The sequence below is a fragment of the Heterodontus francisci genome, chromosome 7 (genome assembly GCF_036365525.1).
Source record: "Heterodontus francisci isolate sHetFra1 chromosome 7, sHetFra1.hap1, whole genome shotgun sequence".
NCBI classification, from domain to species: domain Eukaryota; kingdom Metazoa; phylum Chordata; class Chondrichthyes; order Heterodontiformes; family Heterodontidae; genus Heterodontus; species Heterodontus francisci.
Window position 1 is genome coordinate 38,309,113 of NC_090377.1, and position 18,936 is coordinate 38,328,048.

The following is an 18,936-nucleotide window of genomic DNA, read 5'->3' on the forward strand; positions in this document are numbered from 1 at the left end:
GTATGTCCAGTGCACAAAAAGCAGGACAAGTCCAACCTGACCAATTACCACCTGATCAGTCTACTCTCAATCAGCAGCAAAGTGATGGAAGGTGTCGTCAAGGCAGCATTTGACCGATTATGGCATCAAGGAGCCCCAGCAAAAGTGGAGTCAATGGGAATCAGGGGGAAAACTCTCCACTGGCTGGAGTCATACCTAACACAAAGGAAGATGATTGTGATTGTTGGAGATCAATCATCTGAGCTCCAGGACATCACTGCAGGAGTTCCTCAGGGTAGTGTCCGAGGCCCAACCATCTTCAGTTGCTTCATCAAGCGTCTCCCTTTTTGTGACTTTTTGTGACTCCTCAAATACTGAAGCAGTCCATGTAGAAATGCAGCAAGACCTGGACAATATCCAGGCTTTGGCTGATAAGTGGCAAATAACATTTGCGCCACACAAGGCAATAACCATCTCCAACAAGAGAGAATCTAACCATCTCCCCTTGATATTCAATGGTATTACGGTCGCTGAATCCCCTATTATCAACATCCTGGGGGTTACCATTGACCAGAAACTGAACTGGTGTAGCCATATAAATACCATGGCTACAAGAGCAGGTCAGAGGCTAAGAATTCTGCAGCAAGTAACTCACCTCCTGACTCCCCAAAGCCTGTTCCGCATATGTAAGACACAAGTCAGGAGTGTGATGGAATACTCTCCACTTGCCTGGATGGGTGCAGCTCCAACTACACTCATGAAGCTCAACACCATCCAGGACAAAGCAGTCCACCTGATTGGCACCCCATCCACTAACATTCACTCCCTTCACCATCGATGCACAGTGGCAGCAGTGTGTACCATCTACAAAATGCAATGCAGAAATGCAGCAAGGCTCGTTCGACAGCACTTTCCTAACCCGCAACTACTACCACCTAGAAGGACAAGAGCATGCATGGGAACACCACCACCAGCAAGTTCCCCTCCAAGCCACACACCATCCTGACTTGGAACTATATCGCTGTTGTTTCACTGTCGCTCGGTCAAATGCTGGAGCTCAGTTCCTAACAGTACTGTAGATGTACCAACCTCACATGGATTGCAGCAATTCAAGAAGGCAGCTCACCACCACCTTCCCAAGGCGAATTAGGGATGGGCAATAAATGCTTACCTAGCTAGTGATGCCCACATCCCAGGAATGAATAATAATTTTAAAAATTCCATTCGCCAACAGTTCCGCACTCCTTAACTCCTCTCTATCACTGGCCATTATACAAAAATAGAGCCATCACAAAATAAACATTCCAACCCAAATTTGCAAATGAAATCTCACCATATTGCATGCAAGCTTAAACTAATCAACCCTGAGCATTCCCTTAATTTCCATCTTTTGTATTCCTTTGCCTGTACTAGTATTCCTACGCACTGCCAGCCCAATGGTGGTGCTTAACCAATCCTAATAATCTGTTTGCCGACAGATTTCTGAACTCCTGTGACTCCTTGCAAGCCCCTCTGAACAGTGGTATCTACAGCCATGCTGGCAGCCATATGAGCTTGCATGGCAGCAAACTAGGCTTGCATGATTTCAGTCTGAGCTTGCACTGCAGATGGAAGTGCTTGTGCTGCAATGGAAGCTGAGACATTGTCCATCAGACGCTGCACCATAGTTGGATCCACAAGTGTGTTGATAGAATTAGCCACCAGTTCCATCCTGGAAAGGTTGGGCTCCAAGTTCTGTGCAAACCCCTGTGCCAAGTTGGTGCTGCATTCCCCCATGCTCCTTGACATTGAGTGCAGGTTTTCTGGCAGGCTTCCCAAGCACCAAGCGTTTTGTTATGTACACCCATCACGTTTCCTCTGTAGGCTGCTCCATCGAAGTCCTCATTTGAGTCCTCTGCAGAAGAACTCATATGCGACATTGCTCTCCAGCAAACTGACACCTGCACTATCCCTGTTCTGGTGTCTTACCACATGCAGACCCCATCTCTATGCTGCTATCTACGTTATACGTCGTGTCAGTATCTGAACTCGCGGCTGTTAGTGTGAAATCAAGTGATGGTGCATCTTCATCATCATTCTCTCCTTGCTGTTCCTCCACTGCCTGGATAGGTTGCACTTCTTGGGTACCTGAAAGGAAAATGGCACAAGGGTAAGATTGTGATGAGGGGCGGGGAGAAAGTAAGAAGTGCATGCTTACAGCATCTGCATCTTTTTTGTTAGAAGCGATTGTAGGATGCGGGATAAGTGGCATGTGATGAAGATTAGGCATGAGGATACTGTCATTTTCAGTGGATTCAGCCCGATTATTGGATGGTCTCAGCAATGGCCCTTCTCATGATGGCCAGCGCCGTGTGGTTTGACCATGCAAGTACACCTTTACCTCCAGTTAGTTCCTGCTGCCTCCAATTGTGCATCACCTTCTGTTGCAAGAGAGAGGGAAGTGTGTCAGTGAGTGTTGTGCAAGCTTGGCTGATGTGGGGTTGATTAGCTGGCAGTGTGTACATTCTGTAGATGTGGGTTTGAGGCTTGCAATATTGCTAAGTGTGCAAGAGTGAGGGGAAACATATATGTTAGGTATGAGTCCTGATTGATGAGAAAATAAATTGCTCGTAGGTGAATGATGGGTGTGTGCTGCATTGAGCAATGGTGCAGTTGGTAGAATATGGCATTTAAAGGTGCATTCACTGATCATCGTCACTCATGTGAGATCATTAAACATCTTTTGACACTGCATCCAGGTCCTTGGGGCTGTACTGCTAACATTGACCTCTGTGGTTATTTGCTCCCACTGCCTTTGCATCGTGTGTCTAGTGGGCCTCCTGGTCCCCTGCAGATACAGGGCATCATCCCTCCTTTCCAGCTCCTCTACCAAAACCTTTGGTACAGCTTTGGAAAGCCTGGGTGCATTCTCTCTTCCACATTTAGCCATTCTTCTCTCTTTCCCAGGTCAAATTAAGCTCACAAAGGACTCCGAGCATCTGATCCAGCCATAATGCACCTTTAAGAAGTGCAGGCTAGCTTTAAGTAGTGCTGGCAAGTTAAGATTTTGGGCACCACACGCCTCCGCCATTCCCTCTTGAACCCTCTCACTGTGACTTGGACGCTTGCTAGCAAACATTCTTTTGGTGCTAATTAGCAGCCTTCACTGCCCAAACTTACATTCCTGCCCACCATCCAGACGGTTGCTGCTTTCACCTGATTTCAGCTGGAAATCTGGCTTGCTGCTTGCAGATGAGGCCCAGGGGTTAAAATTACCCCAAGCCTCAGACATAGGCCTGAGTGCTCATTTTGCACACGCTCCACCCACCGGAAATACACAGGAGTTTTTACCCCTGAGTTTTATAACATGGCTTGGATTTTGTCTAGGCGATGCGGGTCTCAACCACTGACAAATGTACTGGCGAGAGCCCCGTATTGTCTCCTCTGGGGAAAGCCCAAGGATCCTGGCAATGGATGCTCCACCTGCTCAGAACTGCCGGCCTATGAGAGGCCAGCAGCTCTTTAGCTGAGCAGCGCCACAGCAGAGGCGGTGACTGCTGCTGGTAGAGCACTCACCTGAGGCCCTGGAATCAGGCACAGGTAGGTCACAGTGGGAGGGGCTTCAGGATGGGTATTGAGGGGGAGGAGGATGTAGGGGGATTGACAGCAAGGGCAGGGGGTGGCTCTCAGCAGGCCTCCCCTCCTTCCCAATGCCGGGACCCGCGCTCAGGTACCGTGCCTTTTAACAAGGGAACCCCCCCAACCCCCCGGAGTTGGCAAACAACCACGTGGGTTTGCTTGGCATGCTTCCCGTGCAGTGACAGGCCTGCCCAATGCTGGGCTAATTCTGGCGGCGACGGGATGAGGCTCTTAATTGGGCATTAATTGCCCACTTAAGGGACTCAGTTGGCGGTGGGCTGGAAAGCCTGTTCACAGGCCTTCCTGCCCCGGACTTAATGTGAGTGAAGAAGGTGAGGAGATTCCCCCCCACCACCACCATCCCACCTGGATATATGCTTTCCCCACCTCCAAATCCGGCACGGGGCACAACATAAGATTCCTCCCATGAGTTCATTTTTGTTTGTAAGCTTTAAATAGGGTTACATTTTCCAATCTTACAAATTTTGGATCTATTCCAAATGGAATTTAACCCAGAGAAATGTGAGATGATGCATTTGGGGAGGTCAAACAAGGCAAAGGAATACACTATAAATGGAAGGATACTGGGAGGTGTTGAGGAGATGAGGGACCTTGGAGTGTAGGTTCACAGATTCCTGAAAGTAGAAGGACAGGTCAATAGGTTGGTTGAGAAGGCATATGGAATCCTTTTCTTTATTAGGCGTGGCATAGAATATAAGATTAGGGAGGTTATGCTGGAACTGTATAAAACATTAGTTAGGCCACAACTCAAGTACTGTGTACAGTTCTGGTCACTTCATTACAGAAAGGATGTAATTGCACTCGAGAGGAGATTTACGAGGATGTTGTCAGGACTGAAAAATTGCAGCTGTGAGGAAAGATTGGATAGGCTGGGGTTGTTTTCCTTGGAGCAGAGGAGGCTGAGGGGAGATTTGATTGAGATGTACAAAATTGTGAGAGGCCCGGATAGAGTGGATGGGAAGGACTTATTTATCTTAGCAGCGAGGTTAGTGACTAGGGGGCATAGGTTTAAAGTGATTGGTAGAAGGATTAGAGGGGAGATAAGGAAAAGGTTTTTCATCCAGAGGATGGTGGGGACCTGGAACTCACAGACTGAAAGGGTGGAAGAGGCAGCAAACCTCAACTCATTTAAAAGGTGCCTGGATGTGCATCTGAAGTGCCGTAATCTGCAGGGCTACAGACCAAATGCTGGATGGCTCTTTTTTTTCGGCCACCACAGACACGATGGGCCAAGTGGCCTCTTTCTGTGCAGTAAATTTGCGATGATTCTATTCAACATTTTCCAGTTGTAAGCATTTGTACATAATTTGATTTTACTGTACTTCAGATTAAAATCTCTTGTGGTCTTTTATCTTTTGTCTAGTGCCTGGTCACCCTTGCAAAATATACAATGGAGGTTGCAGCAACCTTTGTTTGCTGTCTCCTGGAGGAGGATACAAATGTGCCTGTCCCACAAACTTCTACCTTGCTGCTGATGGCAAGACTTGTCTTTCCAACTGCACCGCAAGCCAGGTATTGTATGCATCTGATATTCTCAGACTTTAAACAAATGCCGTGTAAATGCATTAATTTCACACTGCAAATATCTTTGTCTCCTTGCAACTCCACTGTGAGTCACTTTAAAAATCCTACACTCAGTGGGCTGAATTTTATTTATTTATTTAGAGATACAGCACTGAAACAGGCCCTTCGAGTCTCTGCCGACCAAGAACCACCCATTTATACTAACCCTACAGTAATCCCATATTCCCTACCACCTACCTACACTAGGGGCAATTTATAATGGCCAATTTACCTATCAACCTGCAAGTCTTTGGCTGTGGGAGGAAACCGGTGCACCCGGTGAAAACCCACGCGGTCAAAGGGAGAACTTGCAAACTCCACACAGGCAGTACCCAGAATTGAACCCGGGTCCCTGGAGCTGTGAGGCTGCGGTGCTAACCACTGCACCACTGTGCCACCCTTATGCGGCCATTGAAGGAGGATACAATGGCGTGAGGTGACGGAGAATTGCAGTGGAGTTTCCACCCGGAAATCCAGTGTCATTACGTAGATTCCCAATTTAGTCGGAGGTGGGGAAGTACCATGTCGGAATTGACGCCCCGACGTAACAGAAACCTATTTTAAATTGCTGAAATGCTGTTTAACATGAATTTAAATGTAATTATTTGAGATTTAATGAGTGGACCATGATTTTGTGAATGGCAGGCAGCACACACTTGCCTTCAGGTTTGCGACTGTTAAAAGCTGATGGCACTGAGGTGAGAGGCCTCAGTGCCGTGATGGGGAGGTATCCTGACCATTGCAGTGTAGGGGAAGTGGGAGGCACTGAGGCCATTGCTTTTCTGCTGATGTGGGCTCTGCAAGGCGCTTGTGTGTATCGGGGGGCTCTGCAAAGGGGTTGGGTGTATCGGAGGGCTCTGCAAGGGTTTAGGTTGGGTGTGGGTGGGCAATAGAGTGTTTCATAACTGCTGTGTTACTGTGTGTGGTGGTTCACACTGCTGGAAAAGATGGTGGCCCATCAGGAAGTTTGAGTTCTGAGGTACATGAGACATTCAGCCAAGCTAATAGTGATAAGCATTAGCCAAGGCAGGGTCACAAGAACACAAGAAATAGGGGCAGAAGTAGGCCATATGGCCCATCGAGCCTGCTCTGCCATTCAATATGATCATGGCTGATCTTGGGCTTCAATTCCACTTTCCTGCCTGCTCCCCATATCCCTTTGCATCTGAAGACCCCAGGCCACCTGGCATGGATCTTATACACCCTGTGTTTTTGGATCCCCTTGGAATGTTGATGCACCTTCAATGGAGGCAGACCTAAGAGGTAGCTGCGCCTGACCCTGAAACTCCACAATGAGAGCAGCAGCTGCCGGCCAGGCTGAGAAGGGCCCACAATACATCAGAGAGTGTGCAGGCCTCACATCAGCTACCTCCAAATGTCTGAACTCACTGTCAGCGAAGACTACGGCTCTCCAGGGAGGCCATCATCGACTTATGCAGCCTTGTGCAGGAGGACTAGTGGCCTCTGGGGTTTGAGGGTAACACAGTGCCAGTGGCCCTGAAGATTACTGTGGCACTAAACTTCTATGAATCTTGATATTTCCAGGGATCAACTGGGGACGTGTATACGGTCTCCCAGGCACAGCCCACCACTGCATCAAGGAGTTGACTGATGCCCTATTCAAGAGGGCTGGCGACTGTGTGTGCTACCAAACCGACCCTGACAGACAAGCCGATTGGAACCCCCAGATGTGGAGAGCAGCCTCTCCCTCCCTTTCGAGGCTCACTGGAACTCCATGCTCACCAGAGAAGGACGAGGAGCAGGAGGAGTCTCCTGGATCGTACTCCTTCTCTCGCCTAGCCACTGCTGAGTTGAGTTCACGGCCAAGGCCATGTGCAGTTTCTCATGCATCTATCATCATGCTCTCCACGATGTTCTCCAACCTCTTGATGGAGCAAGCCATGCACTCATATACCTGGTACATGGCAGCACTCATAGCATGGTTGGACTCCTCCAGCGTCCGCTCAAGCCTTACCATGGCCCCTGGCATCTCCTCCAGATGTTGCCTTACCTCTCTTTGCAACTCCAGCATGCCCTGTGCTGTCGACACCAAAGGCTCGTCATCAACCTGGGTCTCAGAATGGGCCTGGCCACCCGCAGTCCTCCGACTGTCAGAGGCCTTGGCTGTCTCAGCCTCAGCCAGCTGTTCTGGTGCGTGTGCCGTGCTCTCACCAGCTAGTGATCCTGATTCTACTGCCGATCGATTGCCCACCGAGATGAAAGTATCTGCACTGGTGGAAGGCTTAGAGGAGTCTTGGGATGGTGCATCTTCTGAGTGGTCCTCCTCCTCAGAGGTTGACGGATGTCCCTTTTTGGCTGCAGTCTCCTGCGAATGCCAACCTGCATGAGAGAACACAAACATATGTGGGTTAGGCTGTACATATCCCGTTTTGCCAAACATGCCTGATGTGGATCTCCATAATTCATGAATATTTTGCTGAACGATAAAAATTATTCTCTTGCACAGGGAGTTCAGTCTCTCTGTCAGATATAGCGCATACGCCCTGGCTCCCTGCCTATTCTAAAGCCTCTTCCTTGGCACAATTTAGAGGACAAATGTCAGGGACCGCTCCACCAGTCCTGGACGCCTCCATCCTGTTTTGGGCCCTCTTCTCCTGCAAGAGGCAGGATGGAATAATTATAAATTGGCATAAGTTTCACCATGAGAGCTCTGCTACTGTGGGTCCCTCATCCCCAACTAGGGCATCTGATATATCTCATGATGACGCATGACATCATGGGATTTACTGATGGTGAACTATGAATGAGGAATGGTGTGTGTCCCAGATGCAGCCATGCATCTGTCATGATGAGTTCATATCCTCTCTGCCATTGCACTGGTAGTGGCACCCGCACCATGTCACAGACCTTGCTGCGTAGTTACATGCAAACCCCAAAAAGAGCATTGGAATGGAGCACTCACCTTGACCGAACACAAGAGGTCATTGACCATCTTCTTGCACTGGATCCAGTCAGCACAGCCGACTCCACGGCTGCTGACCTTTTCTGGGATCTCCACCTAGGCTTGCTTGGTGAGGCGGGAGGACCTCTTGTCATCGCTGGGGAAGAGAATCTCCCACCTTTCCCTTGCATCCTGGAGGAGAATCTGCAGGTAGGCATCACTGAAGCCTCGGGCCATCCTTGGTCTACCCTCAGTCATCCTGGCCACTCTTCCTAGGAAGGTTGGGTGGTGTAGGGAACAGTGCTGTAAATTTTTATGCTTCGCAGTACACAGAGCTTCTCTTGGCTGCAAGACAGGAGTGATAGCAGGGCTGGCAGGCTTTTAAAGAAGATGCCAGCACCTGATCCACTGTAAGCTGACGCTGTAATTGGTTTCTTGCCTCCTGCACACGCCACGTGATTGGGGGTGACCAGTGCCTCCATTGTGCTAAATGGCTGCCCGTTGCATAATTGCAGCGGTGTGGCTGCATGCATGACACATGGGAACACCACCCACTTCTGGCGGCGGGCCATTAAATTCAGCCCAGAGAATGCACAATGACATAATTAAGAATACAACAGTGCCTGTGTCACTAACCATGTTTAACTTTTTTTTCTCTCTCTGTAGAAAGGTTTTTTGAAAGGATGCACTGCATGTGTTACAATAGCAGTAATTATAATATCTGCCACAGGATTAATTTGTCGATTAACTTATGGCCAGAACTGTTGGTATTTGTACTGACTTATTAAACAGACTATCTAAAAATTCCCCAATGTCAGCAACAACTACTTATTTCATTCACAACATGCAAACTACTTTTCTCTTTGTCATTTAGACACCCCTCATAGAACTGGCAGCATCGACAGAGAGAGAAACAAAGTTAACTTTTTAGGTCCGTGACCTTTCATCAGAACCTGATGACTGGAACAGAACAAACATGAAACATTAACTCTTTCTCTGTCCACAGTTTCTGCCAGACCTGCTGAGTATTTCAACCATTTTCTATTTGTATTTCATATTTTCAGCATCTGCAGCATTTTGCTTTTGTATCCCTTTTAGAAATCTGTTCAATCTTGCTTGGTTCTAGGATTTTTTTTTTGTTGAACATCACTGGAACTTTCATACTTTGCGATGCTCCCTGCTCCCATTCTCTATAAAGGCCCAGATATGGACGAGAGCTCCACTTAATTTATTTCCCTCAATTTTCCTCAGCTCACAGCATAGATTTTATTTGACTTCCAGGACCGAGCCCTACAGTTTTTAGTAAATTTTAAGAGAGGTAAGTATTGATTCTAATTCTTTTAAGTGCTTAGTCTTAGTGCTTTAGGCTTTTTATCTAATTTTAATCCTCAGGTGTGAATTCAGCTGGGGCTGTAACTTCAGGACACAAATCTTTTATATAATATGGCAAAATTGCTGAAAGTTATTCGTGTAGTACATTTCTTTCATGTATTCCATAGATCTCGTCTGTAAATCAATAAATACTTGAGATTCATGGCCAAATCAATGTCTGTGTGTGAGCAGAGGGGAGGGGATTAGGTTCTTATTTCACAAGTGAGATTTCCAGAATATAGTCTTCCTGTTTAAAAGTAAATAGTGTTCAGCCTGCTGGTGAAGATTTTCATCGCAGATGGATCTCAGTATATCAGACCCAGGCCTCATAAAATTTAGAGCTCAAAGCTTAGTACTCTACCCTTGAGCTGTGGCCTCATGCCTAGGACCTTTTTAGACCCTCTTGTTATTATGTCCAAGATTGTTTGTAATGCTTCATATCACTAACTGGGAGAGGTATTCAATTCATAATATAGTAAGGTATATATTCTACAGCCTGCTAAAGATGGGTATCTCTTGATATCTGGCTGATCTTGCAGAGGGTGTACAAGACCTTTCCCAGTCTATGGTGACTGACAATTAACTGCTAAGCTTTGTTTAAAATTTAAACCAAACAGCTTGATTCTGCAAATTGTGCTAAGAATTACACTAACAACCAATTTAAGATTGTCAGTTGGGTTTGCAGTGTGTCGGGTTTGCAGTGTGTCACATTTGCGCGTACTGGAATCTACGCCTATTAAGACACAGGGCCATGTTCTTTGCGGTCAGAAAGAACATATACACACATTGCGCCTGTTTCAGCGAAACAAAAAAAGTGACAGCCATTTACTGGTTCATTCTTAGGGCAATGCCTTGACCAATCAGAGTCAAGCTGCCTGGTTTAAATTTCAAACAAAGCTTGGCAGTTAACTGTCATTCACATAAACTGGTGCAATCTCCATGGCAATGCCTCTACCAATCAGAGTTCACTTGCCAACCCATCAGCACTCTCTTCTCATACAGTATAAATTTGTTGCTTTCCTTTACATTGGTATTCTTGCGAATTGTCCTGAAGAGTGCAAAACAAACAGCTTCAACAAAATGTCTGTTTTCAGCAATACTCAAGAATACATATTGCAGAATGTCAGAGTACTAGAAATTTCCTACAGTAAACAGCAACTATTCTATTCAAATCAAAATACTGTAGTTGTTGGAAATCTGAAATAAAACAGAAGATGTTGGAAATGCTCAACAGGTCTGGCAGCATCTGTGGAGACAGAAACAGAGTTACTGTTTTAGGTCGATGACCTTTCATCAAAACTCCACAGATGCTGCCAGACATGTTGAACTATTTTATTCATTATAAGGAATCTGTATACCTGACCCAGGACTTTGAAAAAGAAAGACATGTTTGCCATTGTTGATTCAAAGGTATAGAAAGTGCAAGGAGTGTGATAGTCATCGTCTGTTGAAGATGGGCAAGAAAATAGTTCAGATTGTCTCCCTCAACTCATGAGATCCATCCACTTTCCAAATTTATACTGGTATGCCGAATGAAAACTCCGCAGCCAAGAATGAACAAAATGACAGTCCTACCACAAAGTAAAAGCTCCAAGAAACATTCAAAGAAACTTTAAAAAGCCCAATTAAATTGTGATGGATCTTTACAACAAAGATCAGTTTACTGTTATCTCCTCCCTTCCCTGGAAAAGCTGAGATGGTATGTACTCTCTCAGTCTAAATCAGCAAGAGGCAATTGGGTTTCTCCAGTCTGACCAATTTAAGGTGGGAACGGACTTCAAGCTTAGGTCCTTTAGTTTGTCAATGTCCTTGATCCATCAACCTCCAAATGTCCCCAAGCCTTTTATGTTCAAACTAACTTGCTCTCGTCCACTCTTGATAAAAATTCAGAGGATCAAATTTCAACTCGTGTGTTGGTAGAACCTATGGTCTTAAATGCACAGGTCAATACGTTTTTACAGTTTATTTCTAGCCCATCTAGAACTTTCCTCCTATTAACTATTTGTTCCCAATAAAGAGGGAAGAAACAAATTAGGTCACTGTCCGAGCAAGCATGTGTCACCCATAGACTCCCAGCACATAAATCTCAGTCTCTGCTTCACAATATAAACTAGTACAACCAGGTCATACAGCACAGGAAGAGAGCCATTTGGCCCATCGACTCTGTGCCAGCTCTCCACAGAGCAATTCAGGGATATATGAGGGCATCTTCAGAACAAGTGATCTACATCAGCTCCCTTCATGTAATGCACTCCTGTCAAAACTATTGGAATTGCTAGACGATAAAGACCAGTATCCATCTAGCTTTCCTTCTACAATCCTGGTAGTTGCATGGTACAATGATAATTCATGGAAATCCCTCTCTATCAATTAGTCTACAAAGGACCTAGGCATCTATGCACTGAAAATTGGCTGACATTGCATATGGCCTCAGCTGGGTGCAAGGTCAGTGATGAAAGTTGAGCACCATACTGACTTAATTATTGGCAGTGCTGGACAGTTTGTTATATATTGTGCTTAAGGTGATGAGGGAGCTCTGTGATTGGATTGATAACATTCCTTAGGATGATTGCACAGTGTCCAGTTCCATTTGCGACTCCTCAGATAATTAAACAATCCCTGCATGAAAGAAGACCAAGACAATATTCAGGCTTGGGTGCATGAGGTTTTATATGATTACTTTTCATATGTGTTCACTATGGAGAAGGACGATGTCGGTGTAGAGATCAGGGAGCGGGATTGTGATATACTTGAACATAATGGCTTTGAAAGGGAGAAAGTATTAGCCGGTTTAGCGGGCTTAAAAGTAGATAAATCCCCAGGCTGTTATGTGAGGCAAGGGAGGAGATAGCAGGGGCTCTGATACAAATTTTCAAATCCTCTCTAGCCACAGAAGAGGTACCAGAGGACTGGAGGACAGCGAATGTGGTACCATTATTCAAGAAGGGTAGCAGGGATAAACCAGGTAATTACAGGCCGGTGAGTGTAACATCAGTGGTTGGGAAACTATTGTAAAAAATTCTGAGGGACAGGATTAATCTCCACTGGGAGAGGCAGATATTAATCAGAGATTGTCAGCATGGCTTTGTCAGGGGGAGATCGTGTCTAACTAACCTGATTGAATTTTTCGAGGTGGTGATGAGTTGTGTAGATGAGGGTAAAGCAGTTGATGTAGTCTACATGGACTTCAGTAAGGCTTTTGATGAGGTCCCGCATGGGAGATTGGTTAAGAAGGTAAGAGGCCATGGGATCCAGGGCAAATTGGATCCAAAATTGGCTTAGTGGCAGGAGGCAGAGGGTAATGGTCAAGGGCTGTTTTTGCGAGTGGAGGCCTGTGACCAGTGGTGTACCACAGGGATCGGTGCTGGGACCCTTGCTGTTTGTAGTGTATATTAATGATTTAGACATGAATATAGGGGGTATGATCTGTAAGTTCACAGATGATACAAAAATTGGTGGTGTCGTAAATAGTGATGAGGAAAGCCTTAGATTACAGGATGATATAGATGGGCTGGTAAGATAGGCGGAGCAGTGGCAAATGGAATTTAATCCTGAGAAGTGTGAGGTGATGCATTTTGGGAGGACTAACAAGGCAAGGGAATATACAATGGATGGTAGGATCCTAGGAAGTACAGAAGGTCAGAGGGACCTTGGTGTACATGTCCATAGATCACTGAAGGCAGCAGCTCAGGTAGATGAGGTGGTTAGGAAGGCATATGGGATACTTCCCTTTATTAGCCGAGGCATAGAATACAAGAGCAGGGAGGTTATGATGGAGCTGTATAAAATGCTAGTTAGGCCACAGCTGGAGTACTGTGTACATTTCTGGGCACTATAGGAAGGATGTGATTGCACTGGAGAGGGTGCAGAGGAGATTCATCAGGATGTTGCCTGGACTGGAGCATTTCAGCTTTGAAGAGAGACTGAAAAGGCTAGGGTTGCTTTCCTTAGAGCAGAGAAGGCTGAGGGGGGACCTGATTGAGGTATACAAAATTATGAGGGGCATTGATAGTTTAGATAGGAAGAAACTTCTTCCCTTAGTGGAGGGTTCAATAACCAGGGGGCATAGATTTAAGGTAAGGGGCAAGAGGTTTCGAGGGGATTTGAGGAAAAATGTTTTCAGCCAGAGGGTGGTTGGAATCTGGAACACACTGCCTGAAGAGGTGGTTGAGGCAGGAGCCCTCACAACATTTAAGAAATATTTAGATGAGCACTTGAAATGTCATAGCATACAGGGCTACTAGCCAAGTGCTGGAAAATGGGATTAGAATAGTTAGGTGCTTGATGGTCAGCACATACACGATGGGCCGAAAGGCCTGTTTCTGTGTTGTAAAGCTCTATGATTCTATAAGAGGACAGTAACATTCATGCCACACAAGTGATAGGCAATGACCATCTCCAACAAGAGAGAAGCTAACTGTCTCACATTGACATTCAACGACATTGCCGGTCTGGACTTTATGAGCCCACCTGAGATGGGGTGGGAGGTGGGGTGGAGCCCATAGAATCGTGACAGGAGATGGGGGGGCAGAGGGCCTATCGCTTCCCTGACTCAAAACAATTTTGTTGAGAGCAGGATAGGCCAACGACGCCCTTCCCGCCCAGAGGCTAATTAACGGCCACTAAGAACCTTTTCCCACCCCCGCTGGGATTTAATCAGTCGTGGGAGGTGCCTCTGCCGTGCGGGAAACTCACTTCAAAATATGAGGTGCCCTCAATGCGCGCTTGGGGGGGTGGTAGGGGTGGGGGAAGGGTGTCTCTCCTCTGTGGCTCAAGGAGGGCTCCCGCCAGCAAACACTATACTTCCTTGGACCCCCTTCCCCATGCACTTTGCCACCACCCTCCCACCATCCCTCTCGCTGGGTCCAACCGGTCTGGCCCCAGCAACCCCGCCTCACTTAACTGAGGTCCGGGGTTCCAGTGCTGGGCCTGGGTCCAAAGCCTCTTCAGTACCGCTCCTGGTGGCAATGCCAATATTGCTGAGCTGCTGACCCTGTGATTGGCAGCAGCTCTTGGAGGCAGGATCCCCGTTTTTAAAGGGACAGAGATTTTGGCACCGGGCGCTTAGGTTCTGGAACAAGGCAAAATCACTCCGGGGAATCTCGAAAAGGCTGAGGTGGGGCTCCTCCCGAATTTTCAGTCTGGCACCAGGAGTCCTGCCGGTGCCACAAAATCCAGCCCATCATCGCTGAATCCCTCACCATCAATGTCCTGGGGATCACCATTGACCAGAAACTTAACTGGACCAGCCACATAAATAAAGTGACTCCAAGTGCAGGTCAGAGGCTGGGAATTCTGCGGTGTCTGTTTCATCTCCTGACTCCCCAAAGTCTGTCCACCATCTACAAGGCACAAATCAGGTGTATGATGGAATACTTCCCACTTACCTGGATGGGTGCAGCTCCAACAACAGTCAAGAGCCTCAACACCATCTAGGACAAAGCAGCCTGCTTGATTGACACCCCATCTACAACCTGAAACCTACACTCCCTCCACACAGGCATACTGTGCATGCATTACGTATAATTTACAAGATGTACTGCAACAACGTGCCAACTCTCCTTTCACAGCACCTTCCAAACCTACAACCTCTACTATCCTGAAAAAGCAAGGGCAGCAGGTGTCTGGGAACAGCACCACCTGCAAGTTCCCCCAGCTGCCTTTGTGGGATTTGAACTCATGTCTTCAGAGCATTAGTCCAGGCCTCTGCATTACTAGTCCAATAACATTACCACCGCACAAATTTCTCTCATCAATCACCAGTCCTTCAATGTCGCCAGGTCAAAATCCTGGAACTCCCTCCCTGACCACACTGTGGGTGTACCTACACCATATGGATTGCAGCGGTTCAAGAAGGCAGTTCACCACCACCTTTTCAAGTGCAATTAAGTATGGGCAATAAATGCTGGCCTTGCCAGCGACACCCACATCCCATGAATGAATTAAAAAAGGCACGTTGCAATGATTGTTACCTGATAGCTGTGCCGAGAACAGGCAACATGCTGTGAGGTCAAATCTGGGGCTTAACTTTTACATGATCTGATAGCACAGGCATTTCTTTCCTCCTCTTGCTGGTGTCAATTACCAAGTCCAAAGGTAGTGAAGCACTTAAACTTGGAAGTGTTTAAGTAATTGGGCAAAAAAGAGGGAGCCACAAGTACTAGCTCGGGCTTGATGTTGAGATTGAGAAGCTGTACTAAGTGGAATTCCCAGGATCATTTCTTAGGCTGTGCAAATTATTTTATGAACATGAGCTTTCAGTAGCAGAGGTAGGACATTCCAGTTAGTTTCAGAATCCTCAGCTCAGGAGAGGAAAAATCATCCAATGTTCTTACTCTTGATTGCCATCCAATGTTTCTTTTGTGGACACTGGCTGAGAACAGAATTGGGGCTTGGCTGCAAGGCTCTCCACTGTTAATTTAGCCTTCCAACACTTGCTGTTTAGCCTCACAGATGAAGAATATCCAGTAGGCTGATGTGGCAATGGGTGAAGCACTCAAGAAGCCATGAGCAGCATGAGTCACTGTCTTCACACACAGTCGAGAAGAATCGGGAAGGAAAATATATGAAAGTGATTTGATTTTGTTTTCCGCCAAGAACTCTACAACTTGCTGAGAAAGCCTTAATTATATGATGTGAAGTGCCTCTGTGTTTTGTTAAATATATCTTTTGAGGATTCATTTTTGAAAGATTGAAGACTTTAGGGTTTTCAAAGAGGGTCATATAAAGGCCACTTGACTTTGAAAAACTGTCCCTGGAAATGTTTTTTAAAAGGGGCACTGAGAGGTCTTGTGAGGAAACCAAGCCTTTCCGGGAAATCACTTGACTTCCAGCAACAACAACAAGCCTTTCCAGGAAACCACTTGACTTCCAGCTCAATAAACAACAGAGAACTTTGGACACCTGGAGAAGTTGTTTACAAAGAAGTGACAGATCAAGATTGATGGAGGTCAAAAGGTTTACCTCCTGTTGTCGGTTTTGCTTTTGAATTGTTTTGAGTTGGGGTTGAACTTTATAAAAAGGAGAGACCTTCCAAGGAGCGAAGATAACTTCTAAGGAGAGAAGAGAATTCCCAAGGAAGCAGAGAAGACCACAACCCAGCTCAGCTTTCCAGCACCTCTCTAAAAGAGTCTGAGAAGACCACTGTGTTAACTTATCTCCTCTCCGGGTTCCAGACATATACAGCGTCGGGGGTCATGGCAGGCCTCTCCCACTAAAATATTCCGTGCCCCCCCCGCCACGACCTCAGATAAAATTCAGCCCACACATACACCGGTTAACCAGAAAAATAAAGGGACGAAGAACCTGCTAAATTAATTCTCAACACCGCCTGAAAAGAACTGTTTTAAAAAATCCAGTGACCTGACTACGTGTACTTGGAGGCCAGACTGTATGCCAGTTTTGGAATGCAACATACTTCATCTGCTGTTTCTTCAAGAATGAGCAAGTATTCAGCCCAAGTGTTTTTTTTGTCTTCAATAGCACTCTTATAAACAAAATTCCCTTTATTTTTCCGGTTAACTGGTGTATGTGTGGGCTGAATTTTACCAGCCGTCCAACATCGGGGGTCATGGTGGGGGGGCATGGATTAGTTTAGCCGGAGAGGCCCGCCACGACCCCCAGGCTGTATATGTCTTGCCCCATTTTATCGGCGGTGGCAGGACCTTGGTGCGGCCCCCTGCCGCTTGGCAGCGGAACCATAATTTAGATAGGTTAAGCGTGGCTTACCTTGCCTGATTATGCATCCCGCTGCTTGTTGCTCCTCAGTTCTAGATTTTTTGCTGAACGGGTGGCTGTCACGTGCTGCCCCATTCACGAATGAGAGAAGTTAGCGGGATAGCAGAAGAGGGAGCAATCGCAGACAGTGCAGGTAAATCTCTGTACACTGGAGTCTCAACTCTGCACACTGAAGGGAGGTGGGAGGAGGGATGGGATTACTGGGGGCACAGCTCTGCAGGCATGAAGGGAGGTACAGCATACCCTCCCTCCATAAACGGTGTCTGCTCTGCGCCATTGTTTGTTTGTGTGTGTGAAGAAGCAATGGCACTCTAGTCATCCTGTGTGCGGGGACGATGCCAGAAACGGTAGGAGTGTAAAGGTTACCTGGCTGGTGGGGCAATCAATGCCACTGGTAGACTCTTTACGTAGTCATGCCGTGCCATTCTTAGTGTGAACTAAGGTGGGCAATGCCATGCCATGCCATATAGTTGATTCATGAAAGCACCATGTACCTGTCAACAGCAATGCCTGCCCTGTTAGGAACCTTCGAATAAGTGAAGGATACAACTTTATTAGTCACGTGGAGATGGGTATGGCTCATCCTAGATTGTGTGATCTGCTTCTCCTGAGGATCACACCGCAGGCAAAACCAACAGGCATGTGCAGCCCACATCTCTGTGCCCTGCTCAACACTGACCTGCAGCCCATGGGCTTCGGTAGACATCCTATGCCTGCGGTGCTCATAGTAGCAGTGGCTCTTAACCTTTACACCTATGCATCATTTTCAGGGGCCCACTGGAGACTTTTGTGGGGTCACACAGCAGTGCACCGCTGTATCAGGGAGTTCACCGATGCCCTGTACCGAAGGTCCAGTGAGTATGTCAACTTCAGGACAGACCCTAACAGCCAGGCCCAGAGGGCCATCGTTTTTGGCACCATTGCCGGATAACCAAAGGTTTTTGGGTTCATAGATTGCACTTATGTGGCCATCAGGCCTCCTGCTAGGCTCCTGCTAGGCTAGCTACCAGGCTACCAGCTGCAGATGTAACCATTAAGGGATTCCTCTCAATCTAGGTACAGCTGGTATGTGATCACGGGAGAAACTTCATGCAAATCTGTGCCCGCTTCTCGGGCAGCTGCCATGACGCCTAGATCCTGTGCCAGTCCCAGCTCCTGCTGCTGTTCACTGAACTGGCTCAGATGGAGGGGTGGCTTCTTGGAGATGAGGACTGCCCCTTGCAGACATGGCTCCTGACACCAGTGAGAGACCCCACCACTGCCACAGAGGAGAGATACAATGCCAGCCATGGAGCTACAAAAGTCACCATTGAGCAGGCGATTGGCATGCTGAAAATGCACTCCCACTGCCTGGATAGATCGGGTGGTGCCCTGGATGACGAGCCGCAAAGGGCAGCTCCTTTCTTTGCTGCTTGCTGTGCTCTGCAGTTCTGAAAGGCCAATGATGTAATGAGACACGATCAGAACATGCTGGCACACTTCACACAGTAAAAGCAACACAAATGTTAGCGAAGAAGATTTGGAGTTTGAACTTTTCACAGTGTTGTGTCACCCGTGCAGACCCATTTGTGTCACGCTGGTTTTTGGAAATGCTTGTGGGTGCTCATTCGTGTTGCCATTTCTGCGCTAGCAGCCTTACTGGAGGAAGGTTGCTGATCACATTGCCTTTTGGCTGTGGATGACTTTGGCAGTCATACTTTGTGCGCACGAGGCCTTGAGGGCCCCGGCTGGCTGGGGGAATAATC

The 18,936-nt window shown here is 47.0% G+C and overlaps 1 protein-coding gene across 4 annotated transcripts in view; it reads left to right on the forward strand.

The window, feature by feature from the left end:
• LOC137371926 (low-density lipoprotein receptor-related protein 1-like) overlaps positions 1 to 18,936 on the forward strand; it is a 1,827,029-nt gene that overhangs the window by 1,563,491 nt on the left and 244,602 nt on the right. For all 4 annotated transcript variants that reach the window (XM_068035008.1, XM_068035009.1, XM_068035010.1 and 1 more), the window contains exon 62: positions 4,982 to 5,130. In XM_068035008.1, coding sequence (XP_067891109.1) covers positions 4,982 to 5,130 — 149 coding nt within the window. The remainder of the gene's footprint in view (positions 1 to 4,981; positions 5,131 to 18,936) is intronic.